Here is a 14361-nt window from a genome sequence, read left to right as displayed (position 1 = left end):
ATTACAGCTCTCTGCGCATGTGCCGTAGTTTTGTAGCAACGTCTTGCGACGGGGCTCCTCCAGTGAGATTAAGATCTGTCGGAGAAGCGTACTCACCCGATAGCAAAAAACAAAAACAAAACTGTGCTGTGCATTTTGGGTTTCCTCTACAGATGACCGGCTGGTGACTGTGCATACTCTGCCAAGCCAAAGCAGTTCCCCCATGAAAGTGGTGCCAGAAAGCCACCAAAAAGAAGAAGACCAGCATGAAGGCAAGTTCTTTTTCATGTTTCATGGGGACCTCAACGCGAAGCATTAGCGATACAAATGGGAGGCTTTGTGCGAGGTCACGTGCGGTCTTGTGTGCTCGGTCAATGACTATGGTTCTTGATGTATTTCGGTTTGTCTCCTGAAACTTAATAAGGCGAAAAACCTTAGGTGCTTCATCAAAGGCGAAGAATTGACCGTCCGCAACGCAAGGGCTGCAAAAATCGTTATCTAATGGCCACGGTGCCACATGCCACCAAAGTTTTTGGTGTCCCCATGATGTACCTTAACATCACACTATGATGCCATCACAGCTTGGTCAAGCGCAGGCCGATCTTGGAGGCATCGAAAAACCGCGTGAGGTGTTGAAAATTTTTTGATGGGTTGAGGGGCATCAATACAATCGATTGAGAAGAAAGAGAAGATGCTTTTCGTTTTCGTGTCATCTTAGCCGATTTCTTGAAGGAACATTGAAGAGAAACAGTGATGTGGTTTAGGTTGACGAACTCCACACTGAAAATTCTTATGCTGTATGTTTCACTTTCATAACTTTATTATTAGCCTCAACAATTAAGAATAAAATTTTTTAAATTTCACGCCGAAATTTTCGCACATGACATCGAAAATTTCAAAATGTATCTTTCATATTTTTGCGGCATTGGCTTGATGAAATTTTCTGGAACTTTGTATGCTAGGTCTATGGCACTCACAGGTGACAATTTACTTCATTTTTATTGATTAGAAGCTACGTAGGACCAAGTAGATGCCTTCAAAATCTCTGACGTCATGATTGTGGATGTAGGAAACGCAAGGTGTTGTCTTTATCTGTAGCTACTTCTCACGCGTTATCTCGCTTACGAAGTGTTGTGTCACGGTAAAAGTGATGTTCTTGGGATTGAGATTGCACCTTTACTAATAATGAAAAATCGCTTTCTTTTAAGGAGCGGTGCGATTTTTTGTACAAATCGAGCACACTCGTATAAGCAGCCCTGTTGAAAGAGTTTATGAAAAAGCTCACTGAATGACCTTGTTTACGGGGTGACGACGATAAAGTGACGAGGTGGCGATTTAGCTGTTGGTTGCTCGTCCACGTGCAAGTCGCTGTGTGGCATGCTTACGTCAGATCTGTGCACCCCTGCTTATGAAAGAGCGTTATTTTTTAAAAGCCTCTTTCAGAGGTGCTCCTAGTGCGTGCAGCGAAATTGTAGCAAGCTGTAAAAAAATTTCATGTGATGCTTCTGGATTTGTGCACAATTTCATATGCGAGTGCGGAAAATTGTGGAAGTGGAAGTAATGAATAATATTGGTCATTAATTTTTCCTCTTTGCTCGATTCTAATAAATGCTCACCATTCAGGCAAGGCATAGTCGCTTGCAAGATAGCTATGGTCCCATCTGTGGGTCTACTTAATACCGCTTTTCAATGAGTTTGGCGCTGACAAACTACGTAGTACTGGCGCATCGCACCAAATTCCATCTGTTCTGCATGGCTGTTCTTGCCGCGTTGTTCGCAGCATTGAAGGTTGAAAGTGCGTACGCCTCACCACGGCAGAGTGAGACGGTTCGCTGCGCATCATTAGTGAAGAGACGCGTTGAACTGACGTGGATTGCTTTTATTAAATTTATTTATTTTCTTATTTCGTTACTAATCAGCCCTTCCTTTTTTCTTTAGCGTGTGTATCGCCGACTGATTCTACGAGCGAAAATCAAAGCGACGAAGCCATCGTTCTGACAGAAGAGGAGGAAACACAGGAGGAAGAAGGAGGTAAGAGGTCCTTCTTTTTTTAACTTGTTAATGTATCACTTTGCTTGTTGGATGAGTACGAAATTCGTTCGCCACTTTGCTGCTTGTTAGTGAATGACAGCATTGTGTTTCGTGTATCTAATCTAATTGACATGTAGTAATCTATCTATAGTACTTCTTTTGCTTTTTTTTAAAATATATATGCGTTCCAGATCATGCAAAATGGTGGTTGGTTTTACCCCCTTCGGGGGCAAAGTATGATGCACTGTCTAGGAATGTGTCTAAATTACATGATATATTTCCAAGGCACCTAATGTTGCGTTCTAGCAAAGAAAGTGAAGTAGTGTGTGGCTTCTTGTGAGTTTAAGTAATTGTAACTAGCATTTAATCAATGGTCCAATATTCAGAAGTAAATCGTACTTCTCTTTGACATAAAAAGAATGAAATCACGAACTGCAAATGTGTGCAAAATTAGATTTTGGTCGCGTTCATTTTGAAAAAACAAAATGTAATATCAACGTCATGGAAAACAGCACGTTGAACTACCCACTGAACATCGTAGTGCACATTCACTAAAGTGATCGCTCACTGTCATACAGAGGTCACAGATTCAATCAAGACATGTTGGCTATGGGGAAGGTTCAGTTAGTCTAGTGAGCAATACAATCTCGCTCTCTTTTGGCCACAGATTGACTTTACTAGCATAAACAAGTTGCGTACACAAACAAAGCCACCGCCGCTGAAATGGTTATAGTCTGGTTTTGTTACCATATACGTTACGAATGTCAACAGCTCTTTTTTGCCTATTCGCATAGGATTCAGTGCGAATTGGACGAAGACAAAGAAGACACACAGAACACAGACAAGCGCTGATTTTTTTTATATCAATCATAAAAGCAGACCTGATGCAGGGTGTGAAATGTTTAACTTGTCGTGGTGATAAATAAAGTAAGTGTCTAAAAAAACTGAAAATAAAAGTACGAAGTTAAAAACACTAAAAGCACGTGAGGATGAAACAATACATAACAACTTAGAGAACAGATATCGGCGTCAATTTCTAAAACCACCAACCGTCTTGCGCTCCGGCGAACCCGCGCTGTACATAACGAAAAGCATACATAGGCAATAAAGATATACCCAGAGAAGGAACAACGTAAAAAAAAAAAAAAAAAACAACCGGTTCTGGGGTGTCAAGCCATTCTTTGTCAAAAACCAACTAATTTGTGTAACTTGGGTCAAAGAAAACAAGTGTCAAGTGGAATAAAAAAACCATAAACAAAAGGAAAAAGCTTGCAAGGGCGAAACTAGTCAAAGAAAACCCATCTATAAAGTCAGTCTCGGCATTCGTTAGGGTAACAGACCGCATGTTTACACATTGATCACCACCTTCTTTAATGAAATACGTTTCAACCAATTCATGTTCAGTCCTATCTTTGGCTCTTTTTAAAAACTTGGTGCCGTTGAAATTTGGTCTGCAGCCGCAACGCTTGCAGTGCTCGGCTAGGTGGCTACCAGTGTTATTGTGTTCAATCAAGTGGTGCTCTTTTGCACGTTCATTAAAACATCTACCCGTCTGCCCTATGCAATAGTGGCCTCAGCTTAGGGGAAGGTTATAAATCTCATTTGCTACACATTCTGCAAACTTGTTTTTGTGCCGAGTTGAGCATTTGGGTGAAGCTTGACGATTAGTCATGCTGCACAGTTTCGACAACTTGCACGGAGCTGAGAAAACAACCTGAATATCGTGCTTCGACGCAACCCTCTTAATATTGTGTGAAATTTTGTGTATGTAGGAAATCACTTGTACCTTCCTTCCTCTTTCGATTATCTCGTTCCTTTTCCCCGTCAGACCACTTAGACTTTTGACAAAACGACTCGAAAACCTCAGAACTCGGGAACGATGGGTACCCAGCACTGTTCAAACATGGTACTTGATCTTTGAAACTTTCATTCATGCAATGCTCACAGGATTTTGTTAGCACAGACTGGAGACAGTTCATCATTATTCCTCTCTTGACGAGTTTTGAATGAGTGCTTTCAAAGGGAAATAGGTCTTTGTTTGACCTTGGACTGAACTTCCAGCAGATTTTTCTGGACTGAACTGCAGGCTCAAGTCCAGAAATTGTAGCCTGTTCCGTTCAGGCAGCTCCCATGTGAAATTAAGACGAGCGTCATATTTTGTGAACATAACAACTATGTTCTTCACAGCATCTTCAATCCCTTTGCTGCATACATCTTTTAGAATTACGAGGAAGTCTTCTGTGTATCTATAGACTTTTACTACGCGTGAGTCCTGAGTGTGGGAATGAATGCGCATTACAATGATTGACAGGAAAATGTCGCAAAGAACAGGAGCAACTGACAACCCAATGCAAATGCCACGCTTCTGAATAAAGAAGTTTTCTTTAAATTTTATGGCTGTGGACTTCAGGTAGAATTCTAACAGGTCTTAGAAGTCATCACTACGTATTCCTGCTGCGTTCTGGAATTCTGACTCCCCCAAGGCTGATATCTTTTCTCTTATAGCACTTAGTAACTCCTGATGCAAAACAGAATAATAAAGTTCCTCAATATCAATGGAAAAACCTGTGTACACACCAGGAGGCAAACTTCCTAAACCCTTGACAACACCCGATGCACTCCTAACTAAAAAAGGATCTTCGCTCACCAACACATAAAGATGCTTCTGTAGGTGTCCGGCAATGAGGCGTTTTTGTTCCACAGACAGCGCTCGTCTGTGTTCTGTGTGTCTTTTTTTTCTTCTTCTAATTTGTGCTGAAGCCTATCCAAGTATGTACCAACTCGCCCAAGTCAAAGTGCTATCGGAACAGATTTATTTTTTCCCTAATTGTACCGCGGTGAGATGTGAAAGGCAGCATGTCCAAATGTAGTCTGCGGAATTAACCGCTGTGCTTTTCGTTCCACATTCCAATGCACACGAATCGTAAGTCTTCGCACAAATGCGCTGTTTTAAATGTTGCGTGCATCCTAATCGCATCGATCCGGCCTCGTCGGAATCTCGTCACCCCGGTGTAACATTATTCTAAGCGCACCTATTTACTGTTGCTTTTCTTGCCTGAGGTGACATAGCCGTATGCGAATAAAATATGCATAAAGTATTGTGACAGCTGACGCCAGTTGTGCACTTGTAAAAGGGCCTAGACTTAATTCACTTTTGATAATTTGAAGAAAAAAAAAAGAATTGTGCATTCCATGATGCCTATCAATATCCAAGTACTGAACATCTGCACTTGGTACACGAGAGCCATCCTCGGTCTGGACCTGGAGAAAGCTTTTGATAACATTCGTCAGGAGTTAATTCTCGGCACCATCTCCAAACTTCACCTATGTTTGTCTTTCCATGCTTTTATCAGGACTTTCTTGAGCAGATGATGTGGGGCATCAGTTACACGATATACGTGGACAACATCACTGTTTGGTGCATGTGAGGCAGTGAAAGACAAATTGAAGTTGCTCACGAGGATGCTGTCGATACTACAGAGCGCCTTCTAGAAGACATGGTACTTCGGTGTTCTCCATCAAATCACAGCTTCTTCTTTGCAGTCCAACTAAAAAGGGACCCAAGCCACATAATTGGAAAGCCCCCACCGAAGTTGACATTACAGTGGACTCTCAGTAAACAGAAATCTGTTCAACGGAACTGCTGCTTAAATGGAGCAAATGCTTCTAACAAGATTGGTTTAATTCTTGCATTGTGTGCCCCTGTTCATCTCTCAGTAAACGGAACTCCTGTTAAATGGAACACACTTTACTGGTCCCTTCAGGTTCTGTTTATTGAGAGTCTACTGTAATCTCTATGCCAAGTGGGAAGATCTGATTCCCTAAGCGCCATTTATTCGAATCTTGGGAATGACCTTTGAAGCAGCGGGCACAAATTGTTTAACCATGCACAAATTGTGGAAAAGGACGGATAGCGTCATCGGTCTCATCAAGCGGGCAGCTAACAGAAGGCAAGGCCTGAGTGAAGAGAAGCTGATAAGACTCGTGCACGCTTTCTTGTTGTGCCATGTCACGTATGTAGCGGTTATGCACGTCTGGTAGAGGGCCGAGCGAGACAGGCTAAATGCCATGATAAAAAGGGGTATCAAGGGTGCGCTTGGTCTATAAATTTACACACGCACTGACCAACTCCAGCAGTTGGGTATTCATAATACTCTAGAAGAGATCGCAGGAGCACAAGAAAGGGCGCAGATTGCCAGACTCTGGCATCGGGGCGGGCAGGCAACTCCTCATAGAGCTGGGCATCCTGCCCACCAAAGTATAAAACTTCTACCAAGGCCTTCCGAAAGAGCAAAAATTCAATGTGATCATATCCCCCGTGCTGCGCAATATGCATCTCCAGCGCAATGTGGAAAGAAGGAAGGCCAGGGCGGTGATGCTTCTACGTTGGGTGACAGAACTTTCTGGCAGAACCTGCTTCCTCGACGCGGCCCAATATGGCTACAGCAATAGTTTTGCAGCAGTATCGATACAGGGGTTCGACTATTCACGCCGTTACAGTACGATGCTCGTCGCCGTGTGCAACCGAGCAAGTGGCCATCGCCTTGGTGCTTCTGGATGACAAACATGAACATATATTCAGCGACTCCAGGGCAGCCATCTAGGCTTTCAGCGTTGGAGCCTTATGTAAGGAAGCCTTTCACATACTGGAGGGCAAAAGCATTCCCACTCCCACTCCCACAGGGTTCTCCGCCCACGCGGGATCCATCAGGGGAGGCCCCACAAACCTGGACGAGCTGGTCCACTCCAAGGCGCGAAGTCTCACTTTCCGCGACCATGGAGAACTCTCCCGCCGGCCCGCAGTTATGGAGGACAGAGATCAACCGATGAAATCACACATTGCTTTTATCCTCGCAGGACAGACTTCCCCCTTCCTGAAGTTAAACCAAGCGCATGCTTTGACTCTCAGGCTACTACTGCAGATGGGTTCATATCTAAGCCCGGCTTCATAGCATAAAATTTATGCAGACATTTATCCTAATAGCTCTTGCAGGCACTGCAACGAATTCGCTAGCCCATACTTCATGCTCTGGTGTTGCCTCTCGTTGTGGGGCATGGACCAATCCAATGAAAAGTGGCTACCCACTATCAAGAGCCCCGATGTCGGGGTCAACTGTGGGCTGTCCAGAGGGCCCACGATGCGGCGTTTGGGCTTGCCCCACTGTCCCTATGCGGGATTGGCCCGCTGCGCATTGAGTCGTGCACCTCAGGACTTCACATAAAGTTTCGCATCCATCCATTTATCCAGTCCTGTTCAGGAATGCCCATCTGCAGCTCATTGTAAGACACTATATTAAGGAGAATTAATACACAATGATGCCAAGGAATGCCCTTATTATTTCCTTATTTGCCATCATTTTCTGGTAATTATTTTAATATTACATGTGTCTAAAAAAGAAAAAAAAAAACAAGCTCTTGAATTTCTACTTCCTTCCTTCATCTGCACCTCAGCAGCTCAATGGGGTCACGTGACTCGATCATAAACCTCACATGTGACGTCACTGGCAGGGTGGCATGTCACTGTTGAACCTGGCTCTGCCAGTAGGGATGCTGGTGAAACATTGAGAACAGCGAAGCGGCACAGTGTAGGTTGCTGACCCTTCTCAGTGACACGGGCCTATTGCAACACTGGCAAAATAATGATAGTAATGCAATGCCAAACAAAGCCATTCCTTTGATACAAGTTTTACAGGATTTGTGTGACGTCTCATTTGACGTCTCTGCTCGGGTCACATGCACCCACGCTGAAATGGACGCTTTCCTCCTATCTGGGAGACATTTTCACGCTCTTTACTTCAGTCATCACGATTCAAACTGCAACATTAAAGTCGCATCACCATGGAACAAGATGCCGATTGGTCTGTGCACTAGCAGCCTAGTACACTTTCGCTTACTTCGCTGAACCAGGCGGTAATTCCACATCAGCCGACGAGTTAATTTTCGAATATCTCGTATCCCTTCGACTTGTTGTACAACTTATCATCTTTGCTGTTTGTCATGTCGACAGAACTTTATTTCTGTGTCATAGTGACGCTTTTGTTTAACAAGGTTGAACCTGTTTATCGTGCATTGTTTTTTTTGCAGAAAGCCCACTCGAGAGTGACTGTGAAGCATTAGAGCAAGCAGAGGACTCGACAGTGGCGACGTACCACGAAGAGGAGGACTGGGAGTCAGGCAAGCTTTATCCTTACAGTGTTAATCACACATTATTCATTATTTTGATACAGAATGTCAGGTATTGTGATCTGAAAAACATTTGTCTTCTTCTTTGTTGTTGGGGTTCAACAATGAGTTCAATAGCAGACTCAACTGCTTGATATGTACCAGCTTTTGCTTGGATGAGAGCAGAACACTACCTTTCTATTTTATTGCATGGGAGCACAAAGGCTGACGTTGCTGCGCAGATGGTTCTAACGTGGTCATCATGAGTGTCGCACAGGGGTGCCAGGAAAGGCAGCTACCCCTCCCCAAATCCAACCGGCACTTACTCGACACCCAAGTCACACTAGCGCTCCTCCTCCTCCATTCCCGCCCCAAACCACACGTACCAGTACTTACCCCACACCCAAGTAACACTACCGCTCCCCCACCTCCATTGCACCCTCAAACCACACCAGTACTTACTCCACACCCAAATCACACTAGCGCTCTCCCACCTCCATTTTCCCCACAAACCACACCAGTACTTACCCCATACCCAAGTCACACTAGTGCTGTTCCTTCGCCACTGTCCTCCCCCCCCCCCCCCAAGCCACCACAGTATGCTCACCCTCCTCTGTACCACTCCCAAACCACACCAGCACTTACCCACACCCAAGTCACTCTAGCGCTCCCCCTCCTCCACTCCCGCCTCAAACCACACCAGTACTTACCCCACACCCAAGTCACACTAGCGCTCCCCTGAGTCTGTAAGCGCCTGTTGCGGCCGTCTTGATGCCTAGTTTCCAGAACAGCCCAGCAGAAAACAGCTGCACAGGACTGTTCATGGCACGCATGCACAAAATCTCGTTAATTTTGCCTCTCTGCTGCGTTAAACGGTGCTTATCGATAGGGCGGTCGTGATGGGCGGTCGCGATAGGGCGGTCGCGATAGGGCGGTCGTGGTCGTCGGGATGCTCGTGTGTTCTGGCTAAAAAAATGGTCGGCTCTACATGCGAGTGTGCATGTGTGCCTGTGTATTTATGTGCGTGCTTGTCTATGTGAGTGTATGTTAAAAGAGGAAGCGAACCTTTTTTCTGTGTCACGCGAAAGATGGCAATTGCATTCGCAGCTCCCGCGTTGTTCGCTGATTAGTGTTGCAGGCCGTCCAGCTGGCGGTTGGAGTGGTGAGGACGTCTCGAGAGCGATGTGCATGGCTTGCACTTCGGCACTTTGTAAAGTTTACGAAGAATCACTGGAAGGTCGGAAATTCATTATATATGCCGGCTGTGCGCTGCAAGCCTAAACAGTGAAACGAGAAACACCACCATGTTATTTTGTTTCTCAAGGTTCTCACCAACATTCAACGTAATTAATGGGAGCAGTTGTCATTTAATTTTGATTGCTTGCCTTTAGGCCCAGTACAGCGCGTCGCCATATGCGAATTTGCTTCATAGGGGTGAGCGGTGGAACAGTCCGTGAATTTGCAGTGGTCAAGGTCGGGAAGTCGGCCAGAAACCAGTGAAAACTCTATCTACAACTGCACCAGGTGCATGCATGCGCATCGTCGGGGGAAAGGGGGTAATGCAATAGGGACACTTGGCCCTCTCAAGCCGCACGAGCAGTTACCTTCACCCAAGGTATACACCTGTGACTATATGTTCGATCGAGCTGCACAGTGCATGTTGTTAGCGCGTTTTATGTGCCGTAAAGGTCAATGAAATGGTTTCTCCTAAAGCAGAGAGAAATTCTTTGTCTTGTGTGCCTGAACGTATGAGAAAACTATGATTATAATAGTACATCACCAATTTTCCTTTGAAGAATGCCGGCCACCTGCTGAGTGCTCATCAGTGATGCAGCTGCAGGGCCAATCTACCGTTCCATCAGGGGGCCAGGACGAAGAGCAGCGGCAGTGTGCAGAAGGTAAGCGAACCATTCTTCTTTTGTACACGTGTCTGTACTTTTTTATGAGCGAAGTACAAGGCTTGGGTAATGTTCGTTGTAACCATCGTCATAGGTTCCTGGCGGTCGTCCGTTCATACTGTACATGGAGCAATCACAGTGCACATACAATACAGTTAAAAAAAAATGGACCGTACTGCTTTCATTCATCTATTCATCTGTTCGCCCGTGAATCTTTTTGTGTGTCCGTTCATCCATCTGTCTGCCCTTTATACTAGTCGGCTACTTCACTGTAGACATTATAGACCTTACGACCTGGCTTCGCTCTATCATCAGCATTTGCTTTGTGAATGGGCTGCAAATTTTTTCTCTTAGTGCAATTATAGTAGAATACTCTAGAAACTTCACGTGCTTTTTGGTGCATATCTCTGTAGACCTGTGTAAAAAAAAAGGGGGGGAACTTAAAGGCTCATTTCTCTGTATGACACTATATTAATGGAAACCAGTGGATGATGAGGCCGTAAGGTGTATAGGGGACATTTTAAGTGTATTATTATTATAATTTTGATATAGGTGTGAAGAAATTTAAGAGGACGGAAAGACAACTTCTCACCGACTGGGACCGAACCTGCCACCTTCCGAGATATTGTATTTACTTGCATAATCCTTGCCTTTTTTTTGGCAAAATACCGATGCAAAGTGGGGGCGTGTAAGAATTACGCGGAAATGTACAGACCGAAAAAGAAAACGAAGTGGCAGCAAATCAAGATTCTCACACCAGCAGCTAACAGCAACCTTTGAGAAGTACTAATTAAAGCTTACCTGAACAATAAAAGCGCAGTTTCAACACAAGGCAAGATTTATTTGAGACGCAAAAGGCGCAAGCAAATAGTTGAGAATTAGAATACCGTACGCAAAGCTTGCAGGCATTACTGGTGTAGCGGTTGCGTTCGTTGCTCAACAGGAGGCCGCAAAAGGTAAGTGTAGGACATCGCTATTGGAATCATGGCCATTTAACAGAATTGTCTGCAGTTGCCTTCTGACGAAGTAAAGTTTATCATCAATACCAGTCTTAAGCACAGGAAAGGCCCAACGCATCTTGGTGGCTTTCAGCTGCTGTCACCAGTAGCAAACACAAAACTCGTCGACTCCGAAGAACCTACCGGCGTCCCTCTTGAAGTTGTTTAGTGCATGATCATTCACTTTCGACTTGAAAGAAGCCGGGTAGTTTTTGTACTGCGCCATAACGTAACGACATTATGAACACAACGTACAAAACACACCACAGCGTCCACTTGCCACTTTGGCTTGGATTGGATTGGATTAAATCTCGGTGCAATAATAGTATGCTCTATGCTTAGGAGATGGCATGTGTTATCATCATCAGTGGCTGGAACGAGCTGACGACATTATTGCAGCAATTTTTGGGGTGCGATAATTACTCGAGGAAAAAAAAAGAAATCATATTTTTGTTGGGCGATGTGGGGGGTGTGAGAGTTATGCGAGTGCAAGGATTACGTGAATAAATATTTTGACGGCGTGAGGAACTAGCAACTACCTGTAACTTCCCCTCCCCTTACACACCGTTTTCCCTTCTTGTATTGAACCACATGTCAAGTATAAATATCGTCGAGGAAAGGCTGTTGTCATCATGTTCTCCGTTCATGTGCATACGCTGCTTAAAGGGACACTAAACTCAAATAACAATTTACGTCAGAGGGAAAGCTCAATGTATGCCAACATCTAAAACGACAATATTATGAGCAACAGTGCCCTGCTTACCGAGAAATTGAGGTAAATGCACAAGTGCGCCACAGTAGGACATTCTCACATTCTCAAAATAATTCGAATGACATCAGACGGACTGCCTACAATTAATCACTATTAATCAGCGTAGCTACTCTGAATAAAAACGTTCCGTGCATCAAGAGACACAATAAAATTCTGCCTGTTCGTTTCTGTTTGATTCATGGAAAAAAGAACCGCTGAACGTTACTATGGGAAAAGGCATGAGTGATTCTAAAATTCAATTTTCGCGTAATTACACTAGACAGGTGGTGCCATCTAGCGGGGTGCAGTTGATTCAAAAAACGTTTGTAATCTCGAAGCCAATGGTGGGAAATTGATAAATAGCCGTTGTTGCTGCTGTGGCTCCCGCTGCTTTTGGTCTGCTGCTACTAGCGCAGTAAAGCCGGGCAACGTTGTGCTTGGCAACAGTGGTGTGAGGCTACAGTGTACTAGAAGAGGAAGTGTGCCACGCGGCGCTGGAAAGAGGGTCCTTCTAGCGTTGACCGCTCCGCAAGCCGCTAAAGGGCCCGGCTGACTAAAGGAGCGCTACACTCGCTGCCGTGATAGCTCAGTGAGCGGGCTGTGTGGCCGATTTGTGTGTCGTTCCAAGTTCCAACCATCATGGCTTTTTATGTGATAAATGCCACTTGGGGCTGTTTCACGCACTTTCCGCACAGCCGCAACCCACATGCTGGGACCCCTATCGCACGCAAGCGGGGGACAAATAAGCCAATGGGCGACACTCTTTTACCCTCCACAGCGTCACCAAATGGCTTATTTGTGCCCCGCTTGCGTGCGGTAGGGGTCCCAGCAAGTGCATTGCGGCTGTGTGAGAAGCACGTGGAACGGCCCATAATGGTGAAATTCAGCCTTTCCGCATAGGCACTAGCTGTTCTCTCGCTATAACGGGCGTACACAAATACATCCAACTACAATTCGGTGAGGTCGTTTACACCAGCCGAACTTGTTTCATTTTGAAGTTACTATATTTTATATAGTAATGATGTACTTTCAAATAACATTGGCTGAATTGCAATGTATTAACTTATGGAGCTTAAATATCTATTAAAAGTGTATGTGTTCGGTCCAGTGTGTTTTGTATCTTTTGTATTGCTTTGCATACTAAACGGTCTAGAAGCATCAATCGAAGGCCTCTAATTCTTTCAACTACTGTTTCTTCAAATAACTGCTCATTTTTGCTTTCATTCGACTCAAGCTAATTTTTGCGCTGCTAAACTTGGCTTTAGTTTTCGAAGGTTACGTCGTATATTGCCAGAACTTTGTTTCGTAAACATCTTCTCGTCTTCGTCTTCTGGAAAGCTGGTTGAGTATCAGCTTTCTCTGATATTTGCAGGGAACACAAGCCCTGAAGTCATTTACTACAAGCGTGCAGTTCTTCGAAGAGAGCACCCTCTTAAACTACGAGCATTTATCAGCTAAAAGCTCCATTCCCACACCGGGACACAACGTAAATTTGCTCACTTTGTTTATCATCAACTCTGCCTCTTGTGCTACGAGTTCCTCTTGGCGCCTCTAACCTAACCTAACCTAACCTAACCTAACCTAACCTAACCTAACGAGAACTTCGGCGGTTGCAGCAATTTCAGCAGCTTGCTTTTTAATCTGAATGACTTTTTCAATGCTACCTTGTTATGATCAACAGCTTCGGCTTCCAACTCGGCATAAAGAAATGAGTTCCCAACATACGGCAGGAAAATTTCCAACCACTCATTCGGAATAGTGAGGTTTTAAAATGACAGCTCTTGAAATTTTTGGTCAAAAGCTTTATCAGCGGCACCGTCTCGGCCAACATCATTCGACATTCTCTGGCATTCCTGTTCCGGAACATCATCGACTGAACTGCCTTGATCAATGTCGTTCGACTCAACATCTGACAATGTGTTGCTCTCATGTCTTCGCTTCGGTTTGGGGAGAATCTGATCGCTAAAGATGCGATCCTTCTGTTTTTTTTTTTCCGCAGCGATATGATAAGGTACTTGGGAGCATCAGGGAAAATTCTAAGAATGGCATCTTTTAGTGGCAGGTGTCTGGGGATCTCAATAACCTTACCGTCGATAGTCATCTTGAAAGTTTGCTGTATGAACGATGCTTTGAAGTGTCGCTCATAAACAGCGCTGCTCTTGTCGAGGACTCGATCACCTCTCTTGATGTTCCGCGATCATTCTTCTCGGGGGTCAGCTTCAACGACACCCGAAATAAGGAGTGCGCCTTTTTACACGAGTGGTAGCGGCTGTTAGAATATCCACAAAGCAAAAGCCGTCTCGCTTGTCCCGCCATCTTCCAGTCATTTTTTTATTCCAGTAGACAAGCGCAAACTCCACCGTAATTTCATCACTCACAAACAGCACTATCTGGCGAGGAGCATAGTTATTCAATGCGAGAAATACCGGCAACGAGAAACTGGTCACGCTCTAACAGCCAAACCAATGAACATGTGTTGACAAACGTGCTCCTCTGGCTCGCAGCGTCCCTTATGGTGCATTCAGACGACGGACCGAATCCA

General features: G+C 44.7%; 1 protein-coding gene across 3 annotated transcripts in view; it reads left to right on the top strand.

Moving 5' to 3' along the window:
- Positions 1–14361, top strand: part of LOC119173728 (uncharacterized) — a 137470-nt gene that overhangs the window by 74151 nt on the left and 48958 nt on the right. For all 3 annotated transcript variants that reach the window (XM_075895927.1, XM_075895926.1, XM_075895929.1), the window contains 4 exons: positions 153–251; positions 1918–2010; positions 8095–8184; positions 9969–10070. In XM_075895927.1, the coding sequence (XP_075752042.1) occupies positions 153–251; positions 1918–2010; positions 8095–8184; positions 9969–10070 (384 nt within the window). The remainder of the gene's footprint in view (positions 1–152; positions 252–1917; positions 2011–8094; positions 8185–9968; positions 10071–14361) is intronic.

Source organism: Rhipicephalus microplus, chromosome 5 (genome assembly GCF_043290135.1).
Source record: "Rhipicephalus microplus isolate Deutch F79 chromosome 5, USDA_Rmic, whole genome shotgun sequence".
Lineage (NCBI taxonomy): Eukaryota > Metazoa > Arthropoda > Arachnida > Ixodida > Ixodidae > Rhipicephalus > Rhipicephalus microplus.
Note: the sequence above shows the minus strand (reverse complement) of the source record. Positions and strands in the feature narration are given on the sequence as shown.